The sequence below is a fragment of the Pogona vitticeps genome, chromosome 5 (assembly GCF_051106095.1).
Source record: "Pogona vitticeps strain Pit_001003342236 chromosome 5, PviZW2.1, whole genome shotgun sequence".
NCBI lineage: Eukaryota > Metazoa > Chordata > Lepidosauria > Squamata > Agamidae > Pogona > Pogona vitticeps.
Window position 1 is genome coordinate 106601546 of NC_135787.1, and position 27627 is coordinate 106629172.

The window sequence follows — 27627 nt, forward strand, 5'->3', positions numbered from 1 at the left end:
ACAACAGCAACATGTGCTCACAGCAAATGTGGGCTCTGCCAAGAAAAAGATGAAACTGTATCACATCTCATCTGTGAATGTCCAAATGTTGCACAAACGTTTTACAAAGTTAGATATGACAGAGTGGCAAAGCTAGCACACTGGCTATTATGCAAAAAATATAACTTGCCAGCCTCCAAAAACCTGTGGAAACATCAGGTAGAGAAGGTGTCAGAAAATGAAGAAGTCAAGATTTTGTGGGATTTCCAGATCCACACTGATAGATACCTTGACTGTAACACACCAAGTAAAGGTAAAGGTAAAGGTAAAGGTAAAGGTAAAGGTAAAGGTAAAGGTAAAGGTAAAGGTCCCCCTTGACATTTTTAGTCCAGTTGTGTCTGACTCTAGGGGGCGGTGCTCATCCCATTTTTCAAGCCTTAGAGCCAGCGCTTGTCCGAAGACAGTTTCCATTGTCACGTGGCCAGCATGACTAGGGAACGCCATTTTACCTTCCCACTACTCGCATTTATCTACTCGCATTTTTACATGCTTTCAAACTGTTGGTGAGGAGCTGGGACAAAGCGATGGGAGCTCACTCTGTCATGTGGATTCAATCTTACGACTGCTGGTCTTCTGACCCTGCAGCACAGGCTTCTGCGGTTTAGTAATATAAGACCAAGGCAATGTCTGGATCATTGACATTGCAATTACCAGAGATGGCAGGATTGAAAATAAAGAATTGGAAAAACGAACAAAATACAGAGACCTGGCAATCAAAACATCTCACTTGTGGATTAAACACACTTCAGTCATTGGGTCTTTGGGAATAATATCATGAAATTTCACACAGTATTATAAGCAGTTGCAGATCTCGGAAATAACACCACCATAGCTACAAAAAAGAGCAATATTAGGAACAGCATTCATACTGCGCCAATATTTAACAGATACTTAGGTTTTTTTGTTAAAACTTGTACCTGTTTTGTAATATCAGTCAATGCTAATAATTTTGATTGACTTTGCCTGGTATTTTTGAATCATCATCATACTCTTAGAACTGTAGAGCTGGAATGGACCTTATGGATCATCAGGTGTGGGAGTTTGGCTTTACCCATCCGTTCCCAACACAGGATACAATTCAGTCACTCTGAAAGCTTTGCCTTTTGGAGACTATGCTATGCCCTTGGGGGACCGTCTGACTCCAGCAACAACAACAATAAAAAAAACAAATATAAGCAAACAAAACAAAACAACAATGGCGAGAGACTCTGTAGATGTATTTGAGCTCCTTCATAGGAATGTGGATAACAAGGAACTGAGAAATCAGATGAGAGGTGAAAGGAGATAAACCTGAACTATCCTGTGTCAATTGGCTCCCAGGCTTTTTAATTTCTTTGGAGTCACAGTAAAGGCTCAGCCTTGGAGGGTGCTGTCACTAGTCCCGTACCTTGACTTGATTTACAGATTCCAGATCTTCTTTGGCAGAACTCATGACATGGGGATGGGACTTAGCTTAGCTAGCCCCTGTGTTATGGTGGATAGTGTGGATGGAACATGTTTTGGTGAGTCCCCTTGCAATCTCAGTTAATGTATAGCTCATCCAACCTCCCAGCGCTGTGGATCATGAGATTACAGTACAAGGGAGGAAAGATGCACTGGGGCCACAGCCAGACTAACAGTCACCACGGGGAAGGTGGCTCAAAGTCCGGGGGTGGTCAGATTTGGGCTGGCCAGGGTCTCACTGTCTTCAGGACCACGAGACCTTGGGGCTTGGGACTCGCCCATTTGTTTGGTATGAGGTCTGGTGAGACCCCAATGCAAAACCTGATTCCACACTACTGCAGGCCCCCCTTTTTATGGTTGGCTATAATGGTTACTTATGGGATGTGGTGGCGCTGTGGGCTAAACTGCAGAAGCTTGTGCTGCAGGGTCAGAAGACCAGCAGTCATAAGATCGAATCCACGCGACGGAGTGAGCTCCCATCGCTTGTCCCAGCTCCCACCAACCTAGCGGTTCGAAAGCATGCAAGTGCGAGTAGATAAATAGGGACCACCTTGGTGGGAAGGTAACAGCGTTCCGTGTCTAAGTTGCACTGGCCATGTGACCACAGAAGATTGTCTTCGGACAAATGCTGGCTCTACGGCTTGGAAACGGGGATGAGCACCGCCCCCTAGAGCCAAACACAACTGGACAAAAATTGTCAAGGGGAACCTTTACCTTTACCTTTATAATGGTTACTTAATAAAGTGTGGCCCATATTTTATCCCATAAAACTTGTCTTGCCTCATTATTCCGGGGTGCAGGCAAATGCCTGCATGCCCACCTGCCATGTTCTTTTTAAAAAGTAGTGAATGGAATTTTATAAATATTTCTATTGTGTATCTAATGACATCATATACAGTATCATCTTTTTAATTCTGGTCACTTCGTAACAGTCAGTTTCACTGACCAGCCAAAAAGCCAGTTAAAGATCTTCCACTTACATTTAAAAACCCAAAGCAAAACTTGAAAACACCAATATGAAAAGCTTTTTGTGTGCTATCATGTCTGTTTATAATCATTCCATTAAAAAGTCTATACAAGGTTGTGACGTGTTATAATTAGGATTCTGATATGAAATATACATGCTTCAAACCAAGTGCCCAGACAGAGCAGAGCTGATGAATCAATAAGACACAAGTGTCAATTCACCATTCAGCAATTAATTGAATGGATCTAGCCAGAACTAGAAATTAGATTTTGGTCACTATCTTCATTCTATACACCTTATGAGAATACTACCAAGATACATAAAATATGGCAAAACACAATGATAAGCACATACACAGAAAATAAATGTGTTTTGTTTCTGATCTGTTTCCAGACACAATTCAAAGTGCTAGTTTTAATCTATAAAGCCCTAAAAGGCTTGGGTCCAAGCTATTTCAAAAACCTGCATCTCCCTTTATAAGATAAACACCCTGCCCAGGTGTTAAGATCTCTAGGGGAGACCTTTTTCTTGTTCCCTCCACCTCACAGGTGGACTTGGTGAGGACACAGGAAAGGGCCTTCTCTGTCACTGCTCCCAGACTGGAACCCCGTCCCAAAGGAGGCCAGGCTGGTCTATCTTTGCTGTCCTTCTGCAAGCAGGCAAAAGGCCTCAGGCAAACTTTTATTTAGTGACTAGCCATCTGAGAGGGGTTTTAAAATGGGATGGTTTGTATTTTGTTGCTTATAACAAAATACAAACCATGCATGCTTTTGTCTAACATTTTTTAATATGCAAGTAATTCTTTCTTAATATTTCAGTAATTTACTGATCTCAGCTTTTAATACTGTGTTTTTAATGGTGTATGCTGCCTTGAGTGCTTTTTTAAGGAGAAAAAATAGGGTAAAATATTTTGAATAAATAAATAATCAATAAATAAACTGTGCTTCGAATGAATCATGGGACAAATAACATTGAAAAAATGTATTATAGCTGCGAAAGTTTCACTTGGGAACTAAAATTCTAAAGTTTTGGTAACAAGGTAACTAGAGTATAATATGATAAGGCATATGACTGAAGAACTGAAAACAAAAACAAAACAAAAACCCGCTGGTCCTCCCTTACCAGCTGGGAACCAAAGTTCATGAGGAGGTTGCACCCGTGCATCTCAGGAAAAATGTCATGGGAAGACCAACATGGCCCATCCCTTAAACAGAGGAGTCCCTGAAGAGAATTTGTTTCCTTGGTCCCCACCAGAAAGGCTACACCACTTCAACTACCAGTACACTCGAGATTGCAGAACTGCAAAGAAATAAACTCTTGTCCCATTTGTCAGCCAGAGGAACAAGGGGCTCTGGGTATTGTGAATTTTGGTTAGTGTATGTCTTTACTAAACAAAATAGAGATATTAATTGTCAAATAAATACATTCATAGTTTGCATATATATGATGAACACTCAGAAGAGTACAAGAATATTTCAAAGCATGAAAGGGCTTACAAAAATATTACCTCACAGTGACTTCAAAACCACAATGTCTGAGCTCTTATTGTACAGTCGTGCAAAAGGCATGATGTTTGGAGGTGAATCGTCACAAAAATCCTCACAGGCATTATCTGTTGTACACCAAGTTGCATGATCTGGCATGCCAGACATAATGCCTATAGAATTTTTTTATTTGTGACAATTATCTGAAAGTAACACCTTTTATGTAACTGCACAACAGGATTTCAGCAAAGAATTTTGGAACAAATCTTCCCTTTCCAGGAACTGAGCAAATGATTTGGTCCTACATATGTTAGATTTTTCTGTATGCAGGCTTTTTCAAATGTTAATCTGTGGAATTAGAGGTGGAATATATATAACTAGGAAATCATTTCACACATTTCACTGCACATGGAGTATGATTTATGAATGCAGGAGAATGACGTGGAAATGAAGTCATACAATGCTAGGGTATATTACTTCAGAATATTGGTTTTAAATGCTTTTAAATGGACCTTTGTGGACAGATGTTCCTGCTAAGAGAAAACTAACATGATAGGAAAAAAGCGTCAATATTTGTTTTTTATCTTCCTTATTGGAAGGAGCTTTTGAACTAGGGGAACATTGAAAGTACAATTGCATGTTTACATTCTGACAAGGTACATCCTATTTTAACAACTCAATATTCTCATGACTTGTCTGCAGACCAAGTCTAAGTACAGCAATCAAGTAAAGAGATTGGTACAACATATATTGTCACATCCTAGGGCACACAGAGATTAAAGGATGTTGTACCGAGAAGCACAGATGAAAACTATTTCTAGTACACTGGATGCTCCGTCTGTAGTCCAATCCTCTCTAATTCCTAGACATTTAATTAAAATTTCCCACATGTTTTTAAAACTCCCTCATGTACAAGGAAGGCCTTTTGCTTCCCTTTTTGTCTCTCTTCCTCCCTACTCTTTTCTGCCCCCCACCTCACCAAAATAAGGAAAGCTGAGATGTTTGGGGTTTTCTGTATTTATCAGTTCTGGGACTTCAAATGTCAAGACCTCTGCCTAGCTCAGTTTTGTGGTACTGTGTGACTGACATAAGCGTAGAAGAAATCATTTAGACTCCAGCAGAGTGAAAATACAGCATACTCTTCAATATAGTTAACAAAAGAAACCTTTAGTCTTAGGTCATGGTTGAGGTTACCGGTGGGGTTCATATGAGCTATATACAATTAATATACATTTCATATAAGCAATGCAGCTGTTGCAGCTGGCCTATTGCTAGGGAATTTAACTTTTCAGTGTGGAATTGATGGTGCCTTGAGATTAATAATCACATAGTTTAAACTGAAAACTATTGTTAAAACAATTCAAGAATTTGATTTATGAAGTTCTGCATAAACACAAATATGAAATATTCTGAAATTAGGATAAGAATATCCCGAAATATATGTTATATTGACTAATCTTTATAATTCACTTTACACTTGCTTTTTAATGAAAACTTGGTGAGGTATCCTTGACCATCAATATAGTATTCCAAAGCTTTGTCAGCTGTAAGGAATATAGCAAGGTAAATGCTGTATCTTTAGTGAAGGGTCAGGAAAATGTAACTTTAGTTTGTATATTTCCACTGGAAGTTATAAAAACCTATAGTTGAAGAAGAGTTCATTTCTATTATTTTAAAGGCAACCCACCCCCAAAGGGATATTACTTGGCTTGTTCTGGATTTGTAACAACCAAAATATATTCAAGACAACAAATTCATATTTTAAATAGCGAGTGTAACACCAGGGACAGTACAGTCTTGTATATGTAAATTCGGTTCTCCTATCGTGAATTTGCTGGCTCTTTCTTATGCCAAAAGTCAACTCTCATTTTAAGTTGACTGTTCACTAGGGACTAGGTTATGCTTGGTGAATCCATTTTCACTTATGACCTGTGACAGTATTACAATACAGACCACCAGCAGCTGCCATTATGAATATTTTAGTGAATCATCTCTGAAATATCAAGCCACTGATATATACACTTGGGGGAAAGTGCCGTTCTCCCCTTGGCTACTGCAAGCAAAGTGTCCATTGGCCTGTATGGAACCTATTCATTTTCCCTAAGGTTAGTAAGTGTCCTGTATCCTTCCCGCTCCCACTGCACTCTTCAATCAATGTTTTCTCCAATAGATCGAATGGAAGGGAAAGAGCAATATGAGAGAGGAAAAGGAAGGGCAAGAGACTGACTGCATAGAATAACTGCTTTCTTTTACTTCATTCATTCTTCCTCCTTATTTTCTCCCCCATGAGAAACCACAACAGAAGAGGGAAAATTAACATCACTTTAGACATCCCTGTGTTCCCCTCTGGGGAGACCCCTGAGGCCTTCATGGCCACTTCATGACATTAATGAGGCTTATTGCATTCACAATGGCCTGTCTATTCAGTGTTCACTGCAAATCAAGGGCTTCAGTCATTACAAAAATGAGGTCAAACTCCTAAGAGTGCTGAAATCAGCAGGACAATTATATACTAATTCTGTTACACATAAACCTACCCTCATAGGTGTACTTGAGGAGAAAGAAGAGTTCAAAAAAATACTAACACTTAGGTCCATACCTACTAAAGCCAAGTAATTCATAAGTAAAAGAGGGTACGAGGAATAAACAACCCCTACGCTTTAAAATTTAAAAAGATGAAAGTTCATGAAATATTGACTAACTTTGCAAAAGGAAGGGGGAGATGAAGATTTGTACTTACCAGAATATCTTTTCCAGCCCACTTGCACTCATCCCTACGGGTAGGAGATACAGGCCAAACAATCTAAAGATGCAAAATAAAATAAATCATATTATGTCATTTCATGCTTCAACAATTCAGACTTGTACACAGTGTCCCCCAAATGGCTAGCATTTAATAATCTCCTTTTATTACCCAAGTATTTTCAGATAACATATTAGTATCTATATTTGTTCATGTGGGATTGATATTGATAATGCATAATTCAGGAGCAAAAATATGTGAGCCCCTAGGTGATATTGCACTTCAGCTCCCAACAATCCTGATCCGCATAACCAGTGATGATGAGGATACTGGAAGAAAGAGATTTTTTAAAAAATATCCTCCTCATCTGCCATTCTTCATTACAGATGCCCCGTTCATGAGAATGATTTTTGTACAAATTGTATACAACTGTGATAGCCACTTCAAAAATATAAATACTGGATGGATTGTTTCCATCTTTTTGATCAGTCGGACAGTCCTTTGTTCTTTCTGTGTATGTGCATGGGTATGGCTAAGCTTCACAAAGGAAAAATATATATTCAATTTTTTTTTTTTAAAAAAAAATCCAAATGGAAACTGCAACCAAGAAACCAGAAGAAGACTGAGACTCAGAAAGGCAGTAAGGAAGGAAGTAGAAAAGATAATCAAGTGTAAGGAGATATCACTGGAGACCAAGACCAAGATCATTCACTTTCTTGTATTTCCAGTCACCATGCATGGTTGTGAAAGGTGGACATTAAGAAAAGCTGACAAGGAAAAGACTGATTTGTTTAAAATGTAGTGCTAGAGGAGAGCTTTGCACATACCATGACTGCCAGAAAGACAAACAAGTGGGTCCTAGATAAAATCAAGCCCAAACTATTTCTGGAAGCAAATACGTTGAAACTGGGGCTGTCTTAATTTAGGAACATCATGAGAATGCAAGATTCTCTGGAAAAGACAATAATGCTCGGAAAAGTCAAGGGCAGCAGGAAAAGAGGAAGACCAACTACAGGAAGGCACAGACTTGAGTTGAGCAGGGGTTCTGAAGACAAGAAATTTTGGAGATTGCTCATTAATAGGGTCACCGTACATTGCAGGTGACTTTATGGTACATAACAACAAGAAATTGTCCCCAAAATGTGGAAACATGGATGGGGATAATGCAGTTGTCTCATTCTCAGGCTGGAGGTGAAAAATCCTGCGGGGAGGGAGGACAGTGGTTCCATGACATCTTATTTTACCCAAGAATGAAAAATTCAGCAGGAAATAAAGGGTCTATATACAAAAAACTGAAAAGTCTAAATTAGATATCAAAGCAGAAGGTAAGCTATTCTTCAACAGCAGGAAGATCTCTATGTGTCCGAGATATGAAGCAGAACATATCATGAGCATGGGACAGTGTGTCATATATATTTTGGTGGACCTATCATTCATGAACTTGTATCTCTTTTGTTATTAAATGGATTTTCTATGTTTTGAGGAAATTCAAAACCGGAGGTAACGCCCTGCTAATAGGCTCCAAAGCCCATCTAGCTGACCTCTTTTGACAACAGAATGAAGGACTAGAGCAACACTTTCGTTTTACCTACGATGCCATTGGTGGAGAAATTGAGAAAATCTTAGGACCAATGACAGTCCTTTTAATAATTCTACAGAAATTCAAAATCACATCTCAGATTGTGTTCATTATTAGTTCTCTTGGAACAGCCATTTCATTTTTCTACAGCAAAAGCCCAAAGACCCTCATAGTGAATTATTCATATCCTTCAAAAAGCTTTTAGGAATCACATATAGAATAAAACATGATTTTAAAATAATGCCAGGGTAAGATTCAGTTGGGAGTTTTGATAATGCAATATGAATGGTGGTATGACTGGACGGTAACCTTAGTATTAAAAAAAGGTTTACTGCTTAAACAAGAAAATGTTTGTTTAGGGGAAATGGCAGGTTAAGACAAAATTTAGGGGGAGATCACAATGAAATTTAGTGTGTTCACTTTGTGTGTGTGTTGATCACTCTTTTCTGAATATCTCTGATGAAATCTAGAAGATAAACAACGGATCCTTATAAGTCTTTAAACCAGGTTGAAATTTTCATGAGAAGTGACTGTTTCAAATGCTTCTGCTTCTATGCCCAGCTTTAGAAATGTTGAGACAGGTGCATTAAAAGGTGGGGAAGGAAGAAGGAACTTCAGACTTAAAAATATGATTGCCCTTATCCAGCAAGAAAACTCATGTGCATAAGTGGATTTGCCCATCCGCCGCAGCTTAGATTCAGATCTACAACTTCATGTTCATCCAGTGCTGCTGAACTGGCTAGATGCCAACTTCCACATGTACATGGTGTTGCCCTGGTTTGGAGTATCTTGTGGTTGGCAACAACTGAAAAGTGAACTAGATGAAGCTTTGGTCTAGTAGGCATCCTTCAGTCTCGAAAGACTATGGTAGCGTGCTCTGTATGGAGGACTTGGAACAGCATCTAGTGTGGCTGAGGAGGCCAATTCGAGAGTGACAATCCCTTCCACACTGGAGACAAATCCAATCTGTCCCCTGTCCAGCTCCCTGGTTTTGCTTCCTTTGTGACTTCCTCTTTGCCTCAGCCTGCTGGACAAGGGTCTCTTCAAATTGGGAGAGGCCGTGATGTACTGCCTGCCTCCAGGCTGAACGATCAGATGTCAGAGTTTCCCATCTGTTGAGGTCTATTCCTAAGGCCTTCAGATCCCGCTTGCAGATATCCTTGTATCGCAGCTGTGGTCTCCCTCTGGGGCGATTTCCCTGCACTAATTCTCCATATAGGAGATCCTTTGGAATTCGACCATCAGCCATTCTCACAACGTGCCCAAGCCAGCATAGACGTCGCTGTTTCAGTAATGTATGCATGCTGAAAATTCCAGCTCGTTCTAGGACTACTCTATTTGGAACTCTGTCCTGCCAGGTGATACCAAAAATCCGTCGTAGGCAACGCATATGGAAGGTGTTCAGCTTCCTCTCCTGCCGGGCACAAAGGGTCCAGGACTCGCTGCAGTACAGGAGTGTGCTCAGGACACAGGCTCTATAGACCTGGATCTTGGTATGTGTCGTCAGTTTCTTATTGAGCCATACTCTCTTTGTGAGTCTAGAGAACATGGTGGCTGCTTTCCCAATGCGTTTATCCAGCTCGACATCTAGAGAGAGGGTGTCAGAGATGGTTGAGCCAAGGTACACAAAGTCATGAACAACCTCCAATTCTTGTGTGGAGATGGTAATAGAGGGAGGTGAGTCCACACCCTGGCCCATGACTTGTGTTTTCTTCAGGCTGATTGTTAGTCCAAAGTCTTGGCAGGCCTTGCTGAAACGATTCATGAGTTGTTGGAGGTCTTCAGCAGAGTGGGCAACAATGGCTGCATCGTCTGCAAAGAGGAAGTCCCGCATGCATTTCAGTTGGACTTTGGTCTTCGCTCTCAATCTAGAGAGATTAAAGAGCTTTCCATCTGATCTAGTCCGGAGATAGACACCTTCTGTTGCAGTTCCAAAGGCATGCTTCAGCATGACAGCAGAAAAGATCCCAAAAAGTGTTGGTGCGAGTACACAGCCCTGTTTCACTCCGCTTCGGATGTCAAAGGGATCTGATGTTGAGCCGTCAAAAACTACAGTGCCTTTCATTCCATCGTGGAAGGACCTGATGATGTTAAGGAGACGAGGTGGACATCCAATCTTGGGAAGTATTTTGAAAAGGCCATCCCTGCTAACCAAGTCAAATGCTTTTGTAAGGTCTATGAAGGCCACTAAGAGTGGCTGTTGTTGTTCCCTGCATTTCTCCTGCAACTGTCAGAGGGAGAATACCATGTCAGTGGTGGATCTATTTGCTCGAAATCCACACTGTGATTCCGGATAGACTCTGTCTGCAAGCACCTGGAGCCTCTTCAGCACAACACGGGCAAGCAGCTTCCCTACAACGCTAAGAAGAGAGATACCACGGTAGTTATTGCAGTCACCCCTGTCACCTTTGTTCTTGTACAACGTGACAATGTTTGCATCCTTCATGTCCTGTGGTACTCCACCTTCCCTCCAGCAGAGACAAAAGATTTCATACAGTTCGGTGATGATGATCTCCTTACCGCATTTCAGCACTTCAACAGGGATGTTGTCCCTTCCAGGTGCCTTGCCAGAGGTGAGGGAATCCAAGGCCGCATTTATTTCTGCTAGGGTTGGTTCGCTGTCCAGCTCTTCCAAGACAGGCAGGCACTCAATGTTATTTAATGCTTCTTCGGTTACTACATTCTTTCTGGAATATAGTTCGGAGTAGTGCTGCTTTGGTCTAGATCAGTGGTTTCTAACCTTGGGTCTCCAGGTCTTTGTGGACTACAGCTTGAAGAAATCTTGGCCAGCACAGCTCATGATGAAGGCTTCTGGGAGTTTTAGTCTAAGAACACCTGGTGACCCAAGGTTGAGATTCACTGGTCTAGATGCCGAATTAGAAGGAACATTCATCTAGAGATGGAGATTGGTTCCTGTTTAATCAAGCTTAAGCTTAACATAGTTCCAAATACTTTTTCCAACAATTCTTAAGGAAGCTCAAATCAACAATAGTCTTTCCTTGTACCAAGTATCTACTATTCTATCTGGATCAATATTCAGAGCTTGGAAAAGTTACTTTTTGGGCTACAATAAAGGCTATGCTGGTCAGTCCATTCTGGGCGTTGTAGTCCAAAAAGTAACTTTTCCATGCTCTGCCTATGAATCTGTCTAATAATCACCAGACAACACTATATGTGAACAGAGATTATTTTGTATGTGACAGGAGATGATTCACAGTTCATGTGCAAATTATCTCTAAATTCCAAGAGTTCAGAAGAATGGTGCTTTCCTCTATAGGAGTACACTTTAAAAAAAAATCCAGATGTTTTCTGCATTATACTCCGAACCCCACAGAGCATCCAAATAAACCATCAGTTTCCTTTATGGCTGATCTGAAGAGAATAGAAAATACCCAGATTTGCTTTCATCTCATTCCTTGGAGAATACAAATGAATACATTATCTTTGTTCAGAGTAAAATACCAAAGTATTTATTGCTGTCGTTCAAGGAAGCTAATGGGCCAAGGTTAATACCAAGTCAGAAATAACCTCTCCAGCTTGGAATCTATACTTCTATAACAAGATGCATTTATAGATTCTGCACTCATTTTCTCTCTCTCTCTTTTCAGGCTCAGCCTCTCTCACACACTTTCTCCCTCTCACAGACACATTTTAATTTAGGCTCATCAGAATATGTGAAATGATAAGTGTTTCTCTCTTTTTTTTAAGTAAGGGGAGAAAAGGGGGAAAAAAGGAAACACATATTCAGCAAGGTGCACTGCTAAAATGTGCATCAGCTTCCCATTCCAATCTGCATCTTTGAATGAAAGCCACATCTTCTTTCATAAGTGAAAAGCTTTTTAGCAATCTGTCAACCCCCTATTAGTGTCTCATCTATTCTACTGGTGTCCCATCTATTATGGTTTATTAATAATGAGAACATATTACATGGAAGAATCAGATGGCATAGAAGGGAAAATAAAATCAGCCTTCCTAGCCTTTTTTTAAAATGTAACTTGTGATTCTGAACACCCTGTTTTTGTTTAACAACGAATGTATAAAAGAGATTGTTCTAAAATTAACTGTATTATGCCTAATAAAAAAACTCTGGCTCTTTTTAACTAATTGTTTAAGCAACAATGTTATACACAGTTACTGAGGAATCAACCTCATTAAAAACAATAGGACTTGCTTCTTAGCAGACATGCCTTGACTTGCACATTAAAGCTATTCCCCTAAACACACTTACTAGGAACAAAGTCCCAATGAGCTCAATGGGATTTTTTTCTCCAAATAATCGTGCATAGATGGCATTCTCTAGTCCAATTTCCATTGCACTGCATCAAATTTCCATGCCTTTTTTCTCTTTACTGGTCATGAGTAAGTGCAGTTGCCTGTAAATGTTCGGTCTCTATAGAACCAGGGCTAGAATATTTGAACTGAACTGAATGTCCATCTGACATTGGTGTGAATGCAACTCCATGAGGTAAACACACTCTCTTTCAGTGTGGCTATGGAGTGGAAGGAGTAAGAGTTAAATATCTCTACATAGTTCCAAAAATGTAGATACTTGGTCTTGAAGGAAATGCATTCTGAAACTATTCAGGGACAATTTATGAGCTGGATCCAAAGGAAACAGCTCTATTTCAAATCAGTAGAAGAAGCCAGTTCAATTCAACAGTACTAAAAGAGAACAGTGCAATAGATCTAACATGATATGGTCCATGGTTAAACCTTAATACATATGTTGTGGCCAAACCCTAGCACAATAAAACCCTGCAATAGAAACCCACGTATTTTAGAGAAGTAGGCTTAATTTTGACTGTAGTTGTAAGCTTCTGTCTGAACTGCACCACTGAACACTGCTTCATATCAAAATTATCACTACGATCATCATAATCTCTCCACACAGAAAGGTAGATGGCAAGAAGAACTGTACTCGGCTTTCTCCCAAGCATGCATTATATAGTATATATAGGTCTAAAGAACATTCCTTTCTGGAGTTTTTCATTGTGCAAGCAAACCCACAGTCCAAAAGAGCGCAATCAAAATTTGGGCTTATACCAGGAACTACTCAAAGACAAGTTAAGAATCCACAACCCTTACCATCTGACCCCCATATGCCCCAATTAAACATAATTTGAAAAGTGCTTCACACACCTTTTGATATTCCTTGATGTTGACTAAGTTGAATGAAAATATGTGATCCTTCGCTCCAACATACAGCCTACTCCGCTCCTCATCCAAAAGGAAGGTGTGGTAACTGGAACTATTAACCAGGCCATGGAAAGTGATTATATTGTTGGATTCATACATTTCTGTAGGATGAAAAGCAACACTGAATTAGTTTTATGAACCAACATCTTGGTTATAACCAAAGAAATTAAATACAAAAGGACACTGATCACATAGAATTTTTTTAAATACAGAAGGCTGAAGTTAGTATGAACTTTCTGTGTATTCAAACTGCAGCTTTAGGAAAGATTTGCTGTTGTTCTGGATAAAGGCCATACATGTGTTACATTTTTTAATCAGGTTGTAGGCTGGCTTGTGTATTTTAGCAGAAAAACAGATAGTAACAAAGTTGATCTGTCATTTGTTCGCTAGAATACAGCCTTCAGGACAAGTACAGCATTAACAATTATCGGTACATTGTTGAAACAATACATTTTGGTTAGCAGACACCACTGATAGTAGTATAGAAGACAACTAACCTTTTAAAAGAAATGGATGGGACAAAACATTATGTTTCTGTTGGGACCAGAAAGTGCCAGATTTATCTAGACTGATCGAGGGTGTGATAAGAAATTATAACTTGGGTCTTCCCAGGCCAGGTGTGCTACCTGGTTCGGTAGATCCTTCCGCAATAGCAGTAGCCACCACCACCACCCCCGGTAGGACTCCTCAGTGGCAACACACTCCAATGGGCTGATGGAAACAGCATCCTTTCTCTCCTCAATTTACAATGTTGGTAGTAGAGGAGCAAAAGAGAACACCAGCAAAAAAAGTTAGTCTAGGAGGTAAGCTCTGCTATTGATGCCCACTATCTCAATTCATCCTATTCTGGAGTCCCTGATGTAGCAGCCACTGAAGAGAAATTAAAAAGATATGTACTGGCCAATGGGGTTCAATGCCCAAAGAAGCACTGACCCTGGGTGTCTATCTGGCATTATCCAGAGTAAGCAGCAGACTCTTCTAGTTGCTTATGGTGTTGACTATCCTGCCAATGTCAACCACTGCCCACTGCACTGCAATGGTGTACTGATTCTTTTCCATGGTTGACTTTTCTATCTTTGGAACACATTTATTCAATCCATGCCTGATACAACAGCCACGAAGGGCAACTGAAGAACATGGCAATGACACTAGTTTAATCGATGCAAATTCAATCTCCTGCTTCCAAATTTAATTAGTTTCTAACCTGATTCTTTTAATACTGAGAGGGCACAAGCAGCCTTAAGGAAGAGATCAAATATTATGGAAAAGACTTTTTTATCTTATTTTTGAGAGAGGTGACCTTTGAAACAACATCAAGTTTACAAAAGAAAAGGACTAGGAAAGGTCCTAAACTGATGTGCCTTCAAATACTCAGTGGAATTAATGCTGATTTTTCTAGATGTAAAGATTGAGACACACACTGTGAACATGACTTGTGCAAACAATAGCCACCTGTTTGCCTCATCATTCATTTGCTTCCATGCTTTTCCCAATCATATTTCCTACAGCAATGGCAACTATATTCCACCACTTGCAGCAATTAGACAAGGTCTGTTTCTAGAACAATGATTACAGGATCATTTCCTTGTCTACTACAGGCTTTCAGCAGCCACTGTTTCCTCTCTGCTCAAACCTGTCCTTTTGAAAAAGTCACCACACACTGGCCACCATCCTATTCAAAATAATTGAGTCTTGCGGCACTTGCATGTTTAGGAAGTTTTATTTGGTGTGAACTTTCATAGACTTTGCCCGCTTTTTCAAATGCATTCTAGCTACAGCCCACAAAACCTTGAGCCTCAGAAAAAAAAGTCTTAGTCTTGATGGAGCCTTAAGCCTTTCCACTGCTTTTGCTGCATCCAATTAGCATGGCTACCAGCTGGGTGTTTTCCAAACTACATCACAAGGGGGGGGGGAGAGAAAGAAAAATCTGACAATGAAAGAATGTTCAGTTAATCTGCGAAGGCAAAGTTGGGAGTTTGATTCCCTGATGGATGTCCCAAGAGAAGAGCCAGCCTCTGTGGTCTTGGGCAAGCTGCACAATCCCGGGGCACCCCTAGAAGAAGGGACTGGTAAACTGCTTCTTAGCCCTCTCTGTGGAAAGGGTAACCATCAATCAGAATTGACTTGATGGCATGTAATTATTATCCATCTTCCTTTTAGCCAACTACCTAATTTACAAGTTTAAGTTATAGGTGTAACAGAGCCCTCAGCAGATGCCCCTTTTCAAATACTGAAGAGTCACATTATTAGGAAGAAAGGCAATTTCTGCATATATTCTATATTCTATAATATGCAGATTAATTTGGGATTGTGTGAAATCTACTGAACATGGCAAAACATAAGTCTCAGTAGTGATATATACAGTGGACCCTCTACTTACGGAATTAATCCGTATTGGAACGGTGGCTGCAAGTCGAATCTCCATTGACCTACAATGCATTGAAAACCGATTAATCCCATAACTGGCCGTTTTTGTTCTATTTTTGTTCCATTTTGGTTTTTTTCTGGTCTGTAGGTCAATTCTCCGGCTGCAAGTCGAATCTAAATTTTGCAGCCAGAGAAGTCTGTAACTCGAAAAGTCTGTAAGTCGAGCCGCCTTTAAGTCGAGGGTCCACTGTAAGAGTGTCTGATTCAGCTTCCAATTTACACAGCGGAAATATAATGAATAAAGTGATTTTCTTCTCCTTGCATTAAAATTGTGATTGAGGTCTTTGCACATCTTGAAACCTTGACAGTACCATTAAAAAAAAAACTTTCCCAACTTTACATTCATAAGCCTAAAACCCCCATTGCAACATAAACTCTCGTCACTCCCAGAGAAGGAAAAGGTTTACCTAAAGTATGTGGCTTATGCTACATTATAAATGCTCACACATTTGTTTCTAGGAGCTGCCATTGCAGCAAACTGATGTGATAGAGCAGTGGTCCTAAACCTTGGGCTTCCAGATGTTATTGAACTACAACTCCCAGAAGCCTTTACCACCACTTCTGCTGGCCAGGATTTCTGGTAATTGAAGTCCAAGAACATCTGGAGGCCCAAGGTTGGGGACCACTGTGATAGAGGGTGTCCAACACAAAGTGGGAATGATGGCAGCCTGGTGGAGGTGAGCAAACCGTGGGAAGAAACAAATCTTGCTCAGAATTCTGTAAGGAGATAATGCCATGGCAAAATTGGAGTGGTTTTGGTATCTGGCTGCCAAGTCTTGACTTTGGTTGGGAGTTCAATTCCCCACTGTGCCTCCTATGAGTAGAGCCAGCCTGTGTGGCCTTGAACAAGCTGTGCAGTCCCAGGACACTCACCAAAAGAAGGGAATAAGTAAGGGAATAAGTTTTTCTAAGTAGAGAATATTCAGAAGCCACTTCTGAATATTTTCTACTTAGAAAAACAATTGCCATAACTGACTTAATGGCACATGATAATTTTTATTATTTCCCTTACCAGGTCTCCAATGGCTAAGGATGGCTTTGACTTTGCATTCACTGTGATAGGTCAAGGCACTACAGGATACATGATCTTTAAAATGTTAAAGCACAGAAAGGATGCTGTGTGCTTCCATCTAAAGACTTATGAAAAGCCCTCTTTCTTCTCCTGCTCATCAGCAATGCCAACGAGCATTCTCTTCCTGCAATGGCCTAAGAGGTGCCCACAATCATAATGCCACCTATATTGCAAGTAATTTATAACCCTTGTGACTGGTAATCATTGTCAACCTTGTCCTTCATGAATTTGTCTTATTAGTTTTAAAGCCATCCAGGTCAGTGTCCTTCATGAAATCTTGTGGTAGTTAATTCCACAGTCTATAAACTGGGTGAAGAGGTACTTGTTTTTATAGGTCATCAGTACCCCACCCTTTTGCTGTATTGTAAGAGCCCAGGTTCTAACATTATGAGCGAGAACATATGCTCTGGGGAGTTAGTGTGATGGGGGGATGATGGTACACAAATAACCTACTATTTATCAACAAACTTAAATTCTGCTATCAGGATTTTATTCAACATCAGTGATATGTAGCATGTGTATTTTAGAACAGTGGTTCTTAACCTTTGTTACTCGGATGTTTTTGAACTGCAACTCCCAGAAACCCCAGACAGCACAGCTGGTGGTGAAGGCTTCTGGGAGTTGCAGTCCAAAACTCCTGAGTAACCCAAGGTTAAGAACCAGTGTTTTAGAACATGTCTAGGATTTCAAGTAGGGTTTTGGTTGACTTATAATTTCCCCATAGTAAAAAAAAAACCTTTTTCCTCCCACAAAGTATCCTCCACCGGTTATGTTTTCTCTAATATTAGTTGAAGGCTCAATCAAGAAATGTTATTATACAATTACCATGCAGTTTTCCTAAACGGTCTTTGATATTTTCAAATACTTCCTTCAATTCCCAGGCTTTTTTGTTTTACTGACAGTCTATCTGGTGGATGCTCCATTACTACCGCCAAATGCTTAACAGGTTTAGAGCTTAGCAAGCTGTTGTTTTGCCTGATGATAAGATCTTGTTTCTGTAGGTGTAAATTAGACTTCATCACTTCTCTGGCCATGTGCTTAACTCAAAGAGGCTCTGCAGGGGGTGAAGAGGTATAAAGTATATTTCTTCCACTATCTTCTCTTTAGTCTCTACTTTTCTGTTCCCCCTCAATTCTTATGTACATATAGTACCTTAATCTTCACAACAAATAAGACTGCAGGAGACTCCTGCCCCTCATGGTTAGAAATAGCAAATGCTCTTGTCCAGCCACTTGGGGCCATAGGCTTTTGAAATAACTACTCAGAGAAAGGTATAGTAAACTAGCCATAAACTGCATCTGTAAGAATATGCTCCCTCCATTTAAAAGGTAATACTACCCACTGAATTCTTAACCAGCAAATTTGGTTATTAATTATAGATGCCGTATTAAACTTTTTAAATCTAGTACATTGCCTCTAACTAATCTCCAGCTCTGTGAACATAAAAGCCACCCTTCCACTCGTTATTCTGTTCCTCATCAAACAATAAAACTGTATATTTACTACAGAAGCAGAAATTTGAAACTATTTCAGAGTTTTGAATTTTGGGTAAAATTCCTTTTGCTATACAGCAGAAGGACAGAGACTCACAGAGGAGAATAGCTTTAAGTTTCCCAGATAATCCACTCCCATCTCAATAAATGGCATTTAAGGTTGCAATAACTCACTCTGAGACATTTGTAGGAGAAAGAATAAAAACACTTCATTACTTACAGTTGTGAACAGATCAACAGCAAACTAACAAAAATTCTGCTTTAATCCAACAGACTAAAGGCAGGGAAAGGAACATTGAGCAGAGAGGTGGGACTCTCTTTGAATTCAGAGATGGGAAGGAAGAATTGGTTAATGCTGGACAGATTGACAGTCATCCCAGCCCAGAAAAAGTTTCTCCTAGTCACTCAAACCACAGGCAGCATGTGAGGTTGTAAAAATGTAAACAGAATTAGCTAGACTTTCCCCGTGGAATATACAGCAATGTACATTTGTATGTCCCAGAACTGCTCTGATCACTGTAACTGTGTAACTATAATGCCAAACCAGTATTGTCTTTCTCCCCAGGCACACCTTACACCTGGATTTGCTCAATATATAGGTAGATGAAGAGTTCTGCACATCCACTATTATCCAGTTTCTGGACTTTGCATTTTTTCCTATGAATTAACATGGCTGCCGTTGCCTGCCTGCCTGCCTCTATCTATCTATCTATCTATCTATCTATCTATCTATCTATCTATCTATCTATCTGTCTGTCTGTCTGTCTGTCTGTCTGTCTGTCTGTCTGTCTGTCTGTCTGTCTGTCCGTCTGTCCGTCTGTCCGTCTGTCCGTCTATCTATCTATCTATCTATCTATCTATCTATCTATCTATCTATCTATCTATCTATCTATCTATCTATCTATCTATCTATCTATCTATCTATCTATCTATCTATCTATCTATCTATCTATCTATGTACAGTGGGGGTCTTGACTTGAGAACGTAATCCGTATTGGAAGGCTGTAAAAGTCAAAAAGTCTGTAGGTCAAGTCTCCATTGACCTACAGTGCATTGAAAACCGATTAATCCCGTAACAGGCCATTTTTGTTCCATTTTGGATTTTTTTCTGGTCTGTAAGTCAATTCTCAGGTTGCAAGTCAAACCTAAATTTTGCGGCCAGAGAAGTCTGTAACTCAAAAAGTCTGTAAGTCAAGCCGTCTGTAAGTCAAGGGTCCACTGTATCTACCTATCTACCTACCTATCTACGTACCTACCTACCTACCTACCCATCCACCCACCCACCCTCCTACCTACCTACCTACCTACCTACCTGGTTACTCATACTTATTCCAGAAAAGCTTCCAAATATACCATCTATGCTTATGACATTTTACAAATTAATGGCAAAAAGAGTCCCTGCTTCAACAGACATGAAGACAATGGAGACAGGAGAGAGAAATTGAGGCAGGGCTTTGGGTAGAAAGAAAGCACTTCACTGGAATTTTATATCTGTACAGATAGATTTGCATACGTTTACACAAGAATACACCCCTCTTCTGTGAGCCTCCACCCTGCACACAGACACAAATTCAGATACTGGTCAAAATCCTATTGATGTTCAGGTAAGCTCTGTCACAAATTATGATTAAGTCACCCTCTGCCAGCGTGCACCTCAGTTGTGCCATCAGCAAGACATACCCCAGCAACCTACCGATTAGTCACAGTTAACCACAGCAAGTTGTGCAAACCTTATATGAACCTCAGTAGGATTCCAGCCATTATCTCAAGTTCCAAGGGAGGTCATCAAAAGCTAAAGAAATATAGTGTGTGTATCTAGAGATCATCGTCATCTCAACCCTCCCAAAAGTGACTTAAATACAGAACACCTATCAAAAAAAAAAAAAAAAAAAGGCTCTGTCTTCTAAACAAAACAATTTTTTGGAGGAATCTCTTCCCTGGCACTCAGAGATGGAGGTGATAGATAGGGGTTGGAGTTCAGAAGCAGGAGATCAAAGTTGCAGTTTGTTTCAACAACAAAAAGGTGTCTGAAAAGGGCACAGCAAAGGAAAACTACTGTGCCTAGTCCTTCGTACTGTGACAGAATGAATGGCAAAACCTGTAAAACTGAGCAGAAATCAGGCTGACTTTAGTTTGTCAAAGGCAAAACTGTTTTAACTGTGGAGCAAACTCTGAGGGTCAACAGCCTCGCCTGGATTTATGCTCTCTCCTCTCTGTAGTATAGTTTGAAGATCTGTATTTCATTTGGGATAATCATCTCATCAGTCATCCAATAAATACTGTGTGGATAGACCTTTTGCAGCTGCTCAAGCAGTCCTTGCTTTCATCCTCCTTTATCATCAAAACCGCCAATCATGCAATTATTAAAGAGGGAAGGGGGGCCACACATCTGCATCCATCCACAGTACCTTTCGCTTTTGAAAACCAACAGCCACAACTAACAAACCATTCATCACCAATATCTGTCTCATTATGACTTGTTTGGATTCATAATAGTAAAGAAAACAGGAGCGGCCCAATGTCATATATTTCATAGATGTTGGAGAAATAGCCCAAAATTGCAAACAGAGAAGTTTTACGGCAGTGGATGATGCATAAAGTAGAAATGCAAGAGTTTACAATGGTTGGTCTAGCCCAGTCCAGTCTGTGGGAAAAGAGGGAAGAGTGAGGAAAAACCTGAGTATAATTTCTTCCACCAAACACGGAATCTCAATTCTTGGGAAAAGAATAACAGAACAGTATCATCTAAGGTTTACCTCCACTGTCATTTAAAAGCAGAAGCCTCAATGGTTATGGTGACAGATGCCATAGTTATCTCTCAATCCGCAGCATGCTGCACATGGCTTTGCCTTTGAAGAGTGTGTGGAAATTTCACCTGGTCCAAAACAGTGCAGCCAGATGCTGACTGGGCGCAATTACAAGGAATAGATAAACTCCATTTCTACAAAAGCTGAAATGGCACAATTCAAGTTGCTTGTCATGAGCAATAAGCCCTGTACAACTTGGGCCCAGGCTATCTGAAGACAGTATCCTTGCATACAAGCTGGCCTGAGCTTTGAGATCTACTGGAGCAGCTCTTCTCATAGCCTCATTCCTTTCAGAGGCCTGTTTGGTGAAGACTCAGGAGAGGACCTTCTCTGTGGCCGCTCCCAGGCTTTGGAACTGCTTCAGTAAAAATGTTTCTTCACGCGTAGTCAGGGCTTTGACAAAAACCTTCTAACTGCAGGGTCTTTGTGAATGTCTCTTTTTAAAGTAAATTATTAGTAGTATTTTATTAAGAGACTTAAAAGCATTTTCATTTTTCTTTTAACAATATCATGTGTTTAATTCTGTTTTAATATTTACAACTCATTTAATGAAACTGTAAGCCACCTTAGGTCCCAGTTCTGAGAGAAACAAAACAAAACAAAAAACAAACAAATGAACAAAAACAAATATGTTTTGTCACTGATCTTCAAGGACGTTAAGTTCCACTGCAACTGTTTAGTTCTGGGCCAACTTGTTGAATTATCCTCACTTCAGTTCTTTGAAACAGGCAAAATGATCAAATGATCAGCATTAGATCTGCTCCAGTGATCTTTAGTTAAATATGATTTCATGGACTGATTTCAGCTAGGTTTCAGAACTATTTTGGAACTCTGAAGAATAATCTGCGAGCCTGTCCACAATGGCATATAGTTATGGTATATGGAATTCTGTTTGGCACTCATCACGAAAGAAAAGACCTTGTCTGCTTGTGTTTCTACTTAGAATGATTCATTCTTACTCTTTAAGAGCTGTTCCGCACCAAACTGGCACAGGGCTAGGGCATGCAGTCTTTTTGGCATGATTCACTGAAATGCAAAATAGCTCTTCATTTAGCCTTCATGGACAGATACTTTCAACAAAGTGGCACTGGGGGTGCCATTAACTGTGAAGGCAATCCTGCGATATTTTAGGTGGCTTGTGGTATTGAAAGGGAGGATGGAGAAACCCCCTCCTCTATTTTGTTTGTTTGTTCATTTTATATACTGTATATATAAAATACTGATTTTCTCCTGATTAGGGGACCCAAGACAGCGCACATTTAAAAGAATAGAATTGAAAGCTATAAGTTAAAAATAAAAAAATGAACTCTATGATAATTAAAATACAATTGAATAATTAAAAGCAAGTAAACATTAATCATTAAATCATGATTGCTAAAAGGCTGCTTGAAGAGATGTTGGCAGAAGGATAAAAGGGAGGGTGCCAGCCTGATCTCTCAAGGGAGAGGGTTCCATAACATGAGAGCTGCCACAGAAAAAAACCCTCTCCAATATTCCCATCAGCTGAGGCTGCGCTGGCAATGGGACCAATAGGAGGGCCTCTTCTGATTATGTTAAATGCAGAGAAGGTTCTTATGGGGAGACACTGTCCTTCAGACACCCTAGACCCAAGATGTACAGAGCTTTAGAGGTAATGACTAGCACATTGAATTGAGCTAGAAACGAACTGGTAGCCCGTGCAGTTGTTGTAACAGAGGTATTATATGCTCCCTATAACTGGCCCCAGTCTGGCTGCTGCATTTTGCACCAGCTGAAGTTTCCAAACCGTCTTAAAAGACAGCCCTTCACAGAGTGTGTTACAGTAATCCAAGTGGGGTGTAACTAAAGCATGTGTCACTGTAGACAAATCAGATATCTCAGGGAAGAGGCACAGCAGGCATACCAGTTTCAACTGTTCAAAAGCACTCCTGGCCACCACCAAAACCTGGGCATCCAAGATTAGGAATGAATCCAGGAGTACACCCAAGCTGCCAACCTGAGTTTTCAGGGGGAGTGTAAGTAACCCCATCCAGCACAAGTTGTATCCTTATTCCCTCATCTGCCTTCTAATCGACCAGAAGCACTTGGTCAGTCAGGTGATTGACCAAGAGCACATTTTTTAATCTTCTTTTTTTAAAAAATATTTTTCTAACTGACACACTGAAATTCTAAAACCATGCCAGGTTGATACATTGCCATTTTAATATGCCACTTATTATTTAGTAACAAAAAGCCCATGAAAGTCACCCTAGTCCCCTGAATGAGGTCTGATAGAAAAGGCAGGGAAGGGACTATGATGACTCCATGGCTTCCAGCCACACATTGCAATGCAGCTGCAAATGGTTTAGCCGCCGGACGGGCGCTTGCGCCCTGGAACGGTGCGGCTGGTCTTTGCCCCAACGTCCCCGGATGGCGCGAGACCGTTAGGAGCCACGTGTTCAGGATGGGAGGGGGAGCGCATTTATTTAAGCCAGCGCTCCCCTCTACTCGCCCTCTTTCCTGTTCGGGCACCCACCCGCCCTCCCTAATTCTAGTGTGACTTTTGTGGTTGCCGTTTCGGAGCCGGATAGGAATTTTTGACCTTCAGCCTGATTGGCTTTTGGCTGGGGGGATTTTTCACCTATCCCACACTAGTGAAAGGGTTGTTGGCATTTTTGGTGGTTTATTTGGTCACATTGGCGGGTAGTGCGGTAAAACAGGTTGTCTCGGTGTGTCCCATGTGTAATTCAAGCTAGCCAACAGCGCATCTGACCTCTCGGCTCTGCGGATCGTGCGATTACAGGGCCGGTGTGGGGAAGATGCGCTGGGCCACTTCCGGACCAACAGTCATCAATTAAAGATGTCTGGAGGTCTGGGGTGTTTGTTAGCGGCCAGCCGGGTTCTTGCTGTCAGTAAGCCAGCGGGAACATGGGGCCGGGGACTCGCCCAATGGCATCATTAGGGGGTATTTTAATACCCACGACATATCCTGTTTCCGCACTACAGCAGGCCCCCATTTCTTGGTATAATAATTGGCAATAATTGATTGAATTTATTAAATAAAGTGTGGCCCATATTCAAATCCATATGGTTGTCTCGCGTCATTATTCCGGGGCTGGGGGGGCAAACAGTTTTGGCTGAAGAGAAAGGTGAGGGGAAAGGTAGGGGTTACCTCTCTCCCTAACTTTTACCTCATTTGCGTTGCAGCTATCCTTGGCTATCTCCTTACCGGTGAAGGAGCAAATTTTCACTTGTATGGATCTGTAGCACAGGAAAACAAGACCTGCTTTTCCTGTCCCTCTGCAGATGATCAGGGAAAGTGTGTGACTGATAGCTGATCAAGCTACAAGGGGTTGTTTGTTATAGGGTGGGAGGAGGGTACCAAATGGCACATCACTCCCCTCAACAGACCATTTGTAGCCTGATCTGTTCTGTACCCAAAATGGCCAGTCTGGACAGGCCCTGTGTGTAAAGAAAGAGGAACTGGGACAGAAGAGGATGGCTCTGTCAAGTTTCAGAATTACGGTTTTGTTTCATAAGACAAAGGAATTGATAAAATAATGAAGCATGGGGCAACCTGAAAAGGAGAATCTGCATTATATTTCTTGTCCGTCCAAATACTTGAAAAAAATCAGCATCTCCTATGAGAGTACAATTTACTACAGGTCACCTGAGCAGTCCTTTCAGTTTCTTTTCTATCGCTACTAAAGCCAATCTCTATGCGATAAATAATTCAGAAATAAAGTGTGTTTGAATTTTTAAAAAAGATCAACTGGAGAGAGAGGAAACAGGATTTGACCTTATATTGCATTGAGCTGAGCAGCTCAATTGTTTCAGGGCCTGTGGATATACCTGGAAATATTGCCAAATTACTGCAAAGTCTCACTGCTTTGAATAAATGTAGTGTTTCACAAAGGAAGTTCCTGGGAAGTACCGCACACCAGAGAATTCATTTGAGCAAGTCACGCTCCTGATGACTTGAATGGACCTAGAATTTCCTTGCTAGTTTTCAGTCCTCTAACTATGATCGTGCGTGACTATGGCTCAATGCCAAAATAATGGTCTGAACAATTAGTGCATTAATCAAGTCTTTCATAGAAGCTCTAACAAGACACTGTGGCACCAGCCATGTTTGTTTACTCACCTGTCTGCCACATTTATGTATAATGCAGAGCACTGGATGCATGAGTGAGAAAAGAAACCTTTCCACTCCTTAAGTGTAGCCTGAATAATTAAACTGTAAACCGCCCAGAAAGTGTCTTAAGGGTCCCATGTTCCATCCACTCTATCTAGCCACAGTGATCCAATGATCAATTTGGAGCTGGAGGTGCTCATTGTGACAGTTCCCATAGCCAGCCCCCTCCCTAGAAAGAAAATGCAGCGTGCTGCATTCGTCCATACAAATAAATGAGACACAGGCATTTTGCAAAGTTAATGACTCTAAATTGTCTATTCAAATCCAAACCACTCTCAAATAATTTGTGTTACAGGGAATGAAAGATTCATTTGGAAATTACTTGGGATAGCTTGGGATTCAGATGAGTATAGTCACTGCTGCTGGAGGAAAGGGTAGAATGTTGTCCATGTGCAAAATGGTGGTTAAACCATTGAAAATGACCATGAAAATAACCTTCCATGGTTTTCTGTCATGTGAATGACAAAATTATGAAAATACAATGAACTGTTCTGAATCAGCTATTAGCAAACTAGTGAAACTTTAATATATCGACAACTGTGCTCTATAAAGGTGCACATTCTTAAGACAATTAATTTAATGTCCACAATTCCCACCCATTCCTCACCTTCAAAAGGTGTGTAGTGAGATCTAGGGACACATGACGGGAATTAAATTAAGCAATTCAAATAAACAATTGATGTACCCGTTGCTGTGTGCTATAGACACTGAACAAACAAAAGCAATTCAGTACATGAGGAACAATTTTATTGTAAGATTTTTAAATGTTAAGAAAAAGAAGGCTATCTATGCGCTAAAATGTTCTGAATGGTAGTAGCTTATAAGGCTGAAGCCCTGTTGCTTAGAGTAGTAAGTTGCAACTAGAGTAAGGCCATTGAATCAATGGAACTTATGGAGAAGCTGGAGGAGTTGACTCACCAAATCCCCACTGATTCAGTTTGCTTATTTTAGTTGTGACTTACTGTACTACTCTAGCTATCCCATATTTCAGCCAAAGAATAGTGCTAAATGAGGAACATTTGGTAACCCTGTGTTCTCCTTGCTGGACTTTTGCAAAAGAAAAAAAACTGCAAGTGTTAAAAGGATTTAGTGTGAAGCGAGGAGAAAAGGCATGGACTAAATTCTACCTCAGACTATAATCAGTTGAAAAAAAATCTCTGAAGGCAAAGGGGAGGATTTTCTCAGGTCAGCCTATCCTTCACACAGACCAAAGAAAAACAGTAGCCCTTTGGGTTTGAGAAGGAAAGTGGTGTAGAAGTTGTTCTTCTAATCATGGGCTTCCCTTATTGGAAAAGTTCTGTCTGGACTCCTAGCCCTGTTCCAGTTGTTTCCAATTGTTGTTCCCAATAACTGTCCTGCAGTTCTTGTTGGATGCTAACTCCCATAAGCCTTAGCCAGCATAGCTGATAACCAGACGTACTGAACGTTGAAGTCCAACAGTACCTGAGGACCCAAGACTCGGAACGGTTGCTTTCTGCCTTCTCTGCTTTTAAACCTCCTTTGTCTTCGTCTTGCCAGTTTTTAAACTGTGAGTTCCTTAGAGGAAAGAAATCTCACTTTGGTTATGCTGGAAAATACCAAGCACATTTATGGTTCCATTCCAGACATCTACTCAGCTGCATAGGTTCCAGCCATTGGATGGTCTACTGACCTTGAACAGCGAAGCTGGCGTTTGCCCGCTACCCTGGACGACGAGAGGCATTTCCAGGATCATGTGGTTATGTTTGGGAGGGGGAAGCATGATTCTTTAAAAGAGTGCTCCCCTACTGTTTCACCCTCTTTCCTTTTTTGGGCACCGAGAAGGAAGGAGTTTTGCGGTCAGACGGAGCATTTTTGATTGGCTCCGGAGGCAACAGCGGTCACTTTTGCAGACAGGAGAGCAGCCTCACGCTCCCTCCCTGGGTTGTATTTTAATTATATCTTTAGCATTTATTTAATTAATCCCTTTATTGTTTAGTTTGGTTAAGTGCGGGAGAGGGAAAATGCGGCAGCACAGGTTTGCGCCCCCTGCGCCGCGGGGCTCATTCTACTGAGGTGAAATTGGAGAGCTTTCCGGCAGGTGGTCTTTAATTATTTATTTGAATAAAGCGTGGCCCGTATTTAATCCATATCACTGTCTCGCATCTTTATTCCAGGGTTGGGTGGGCAAGTGGCTGGCTCGTGGGATTGTGTCCAATTGAGGTGGGAAAGCCTGGTGAGCTCAGGAACCTGTTTTGCTTCTACA

At 40.8% G+C, this 27627-nt stretch overlaps 1 protein-coding gene across 1 annotated transcript in view; it reads right to left on the minus strand.

The window, feature by feature from the left end:
• Nucleotides 1-27627, minus strand: part of SEMA3A (semaphorin 3A) — a 212400-nt gene that overhangs the window by 122752 nt on the left and 62021 nt on the right. Inside the window, exons 2-3 of the mRNA XM_020800519.3 lie at nucleotides 13395-13552; nucleotides 6674-6736 (exon numbers count right to left, since the gene is read on the minus strand). Of these exons, the coding sequence (XP_020656178.3) occupies nucleotides 6674-6736; nucleotides 13395-13552 (221 nt within the window). The remainder of the gene's footprint in view (nucleotides 1-6673; nucleotides 6737-13394; nucleotides 13553-27627) is intronic.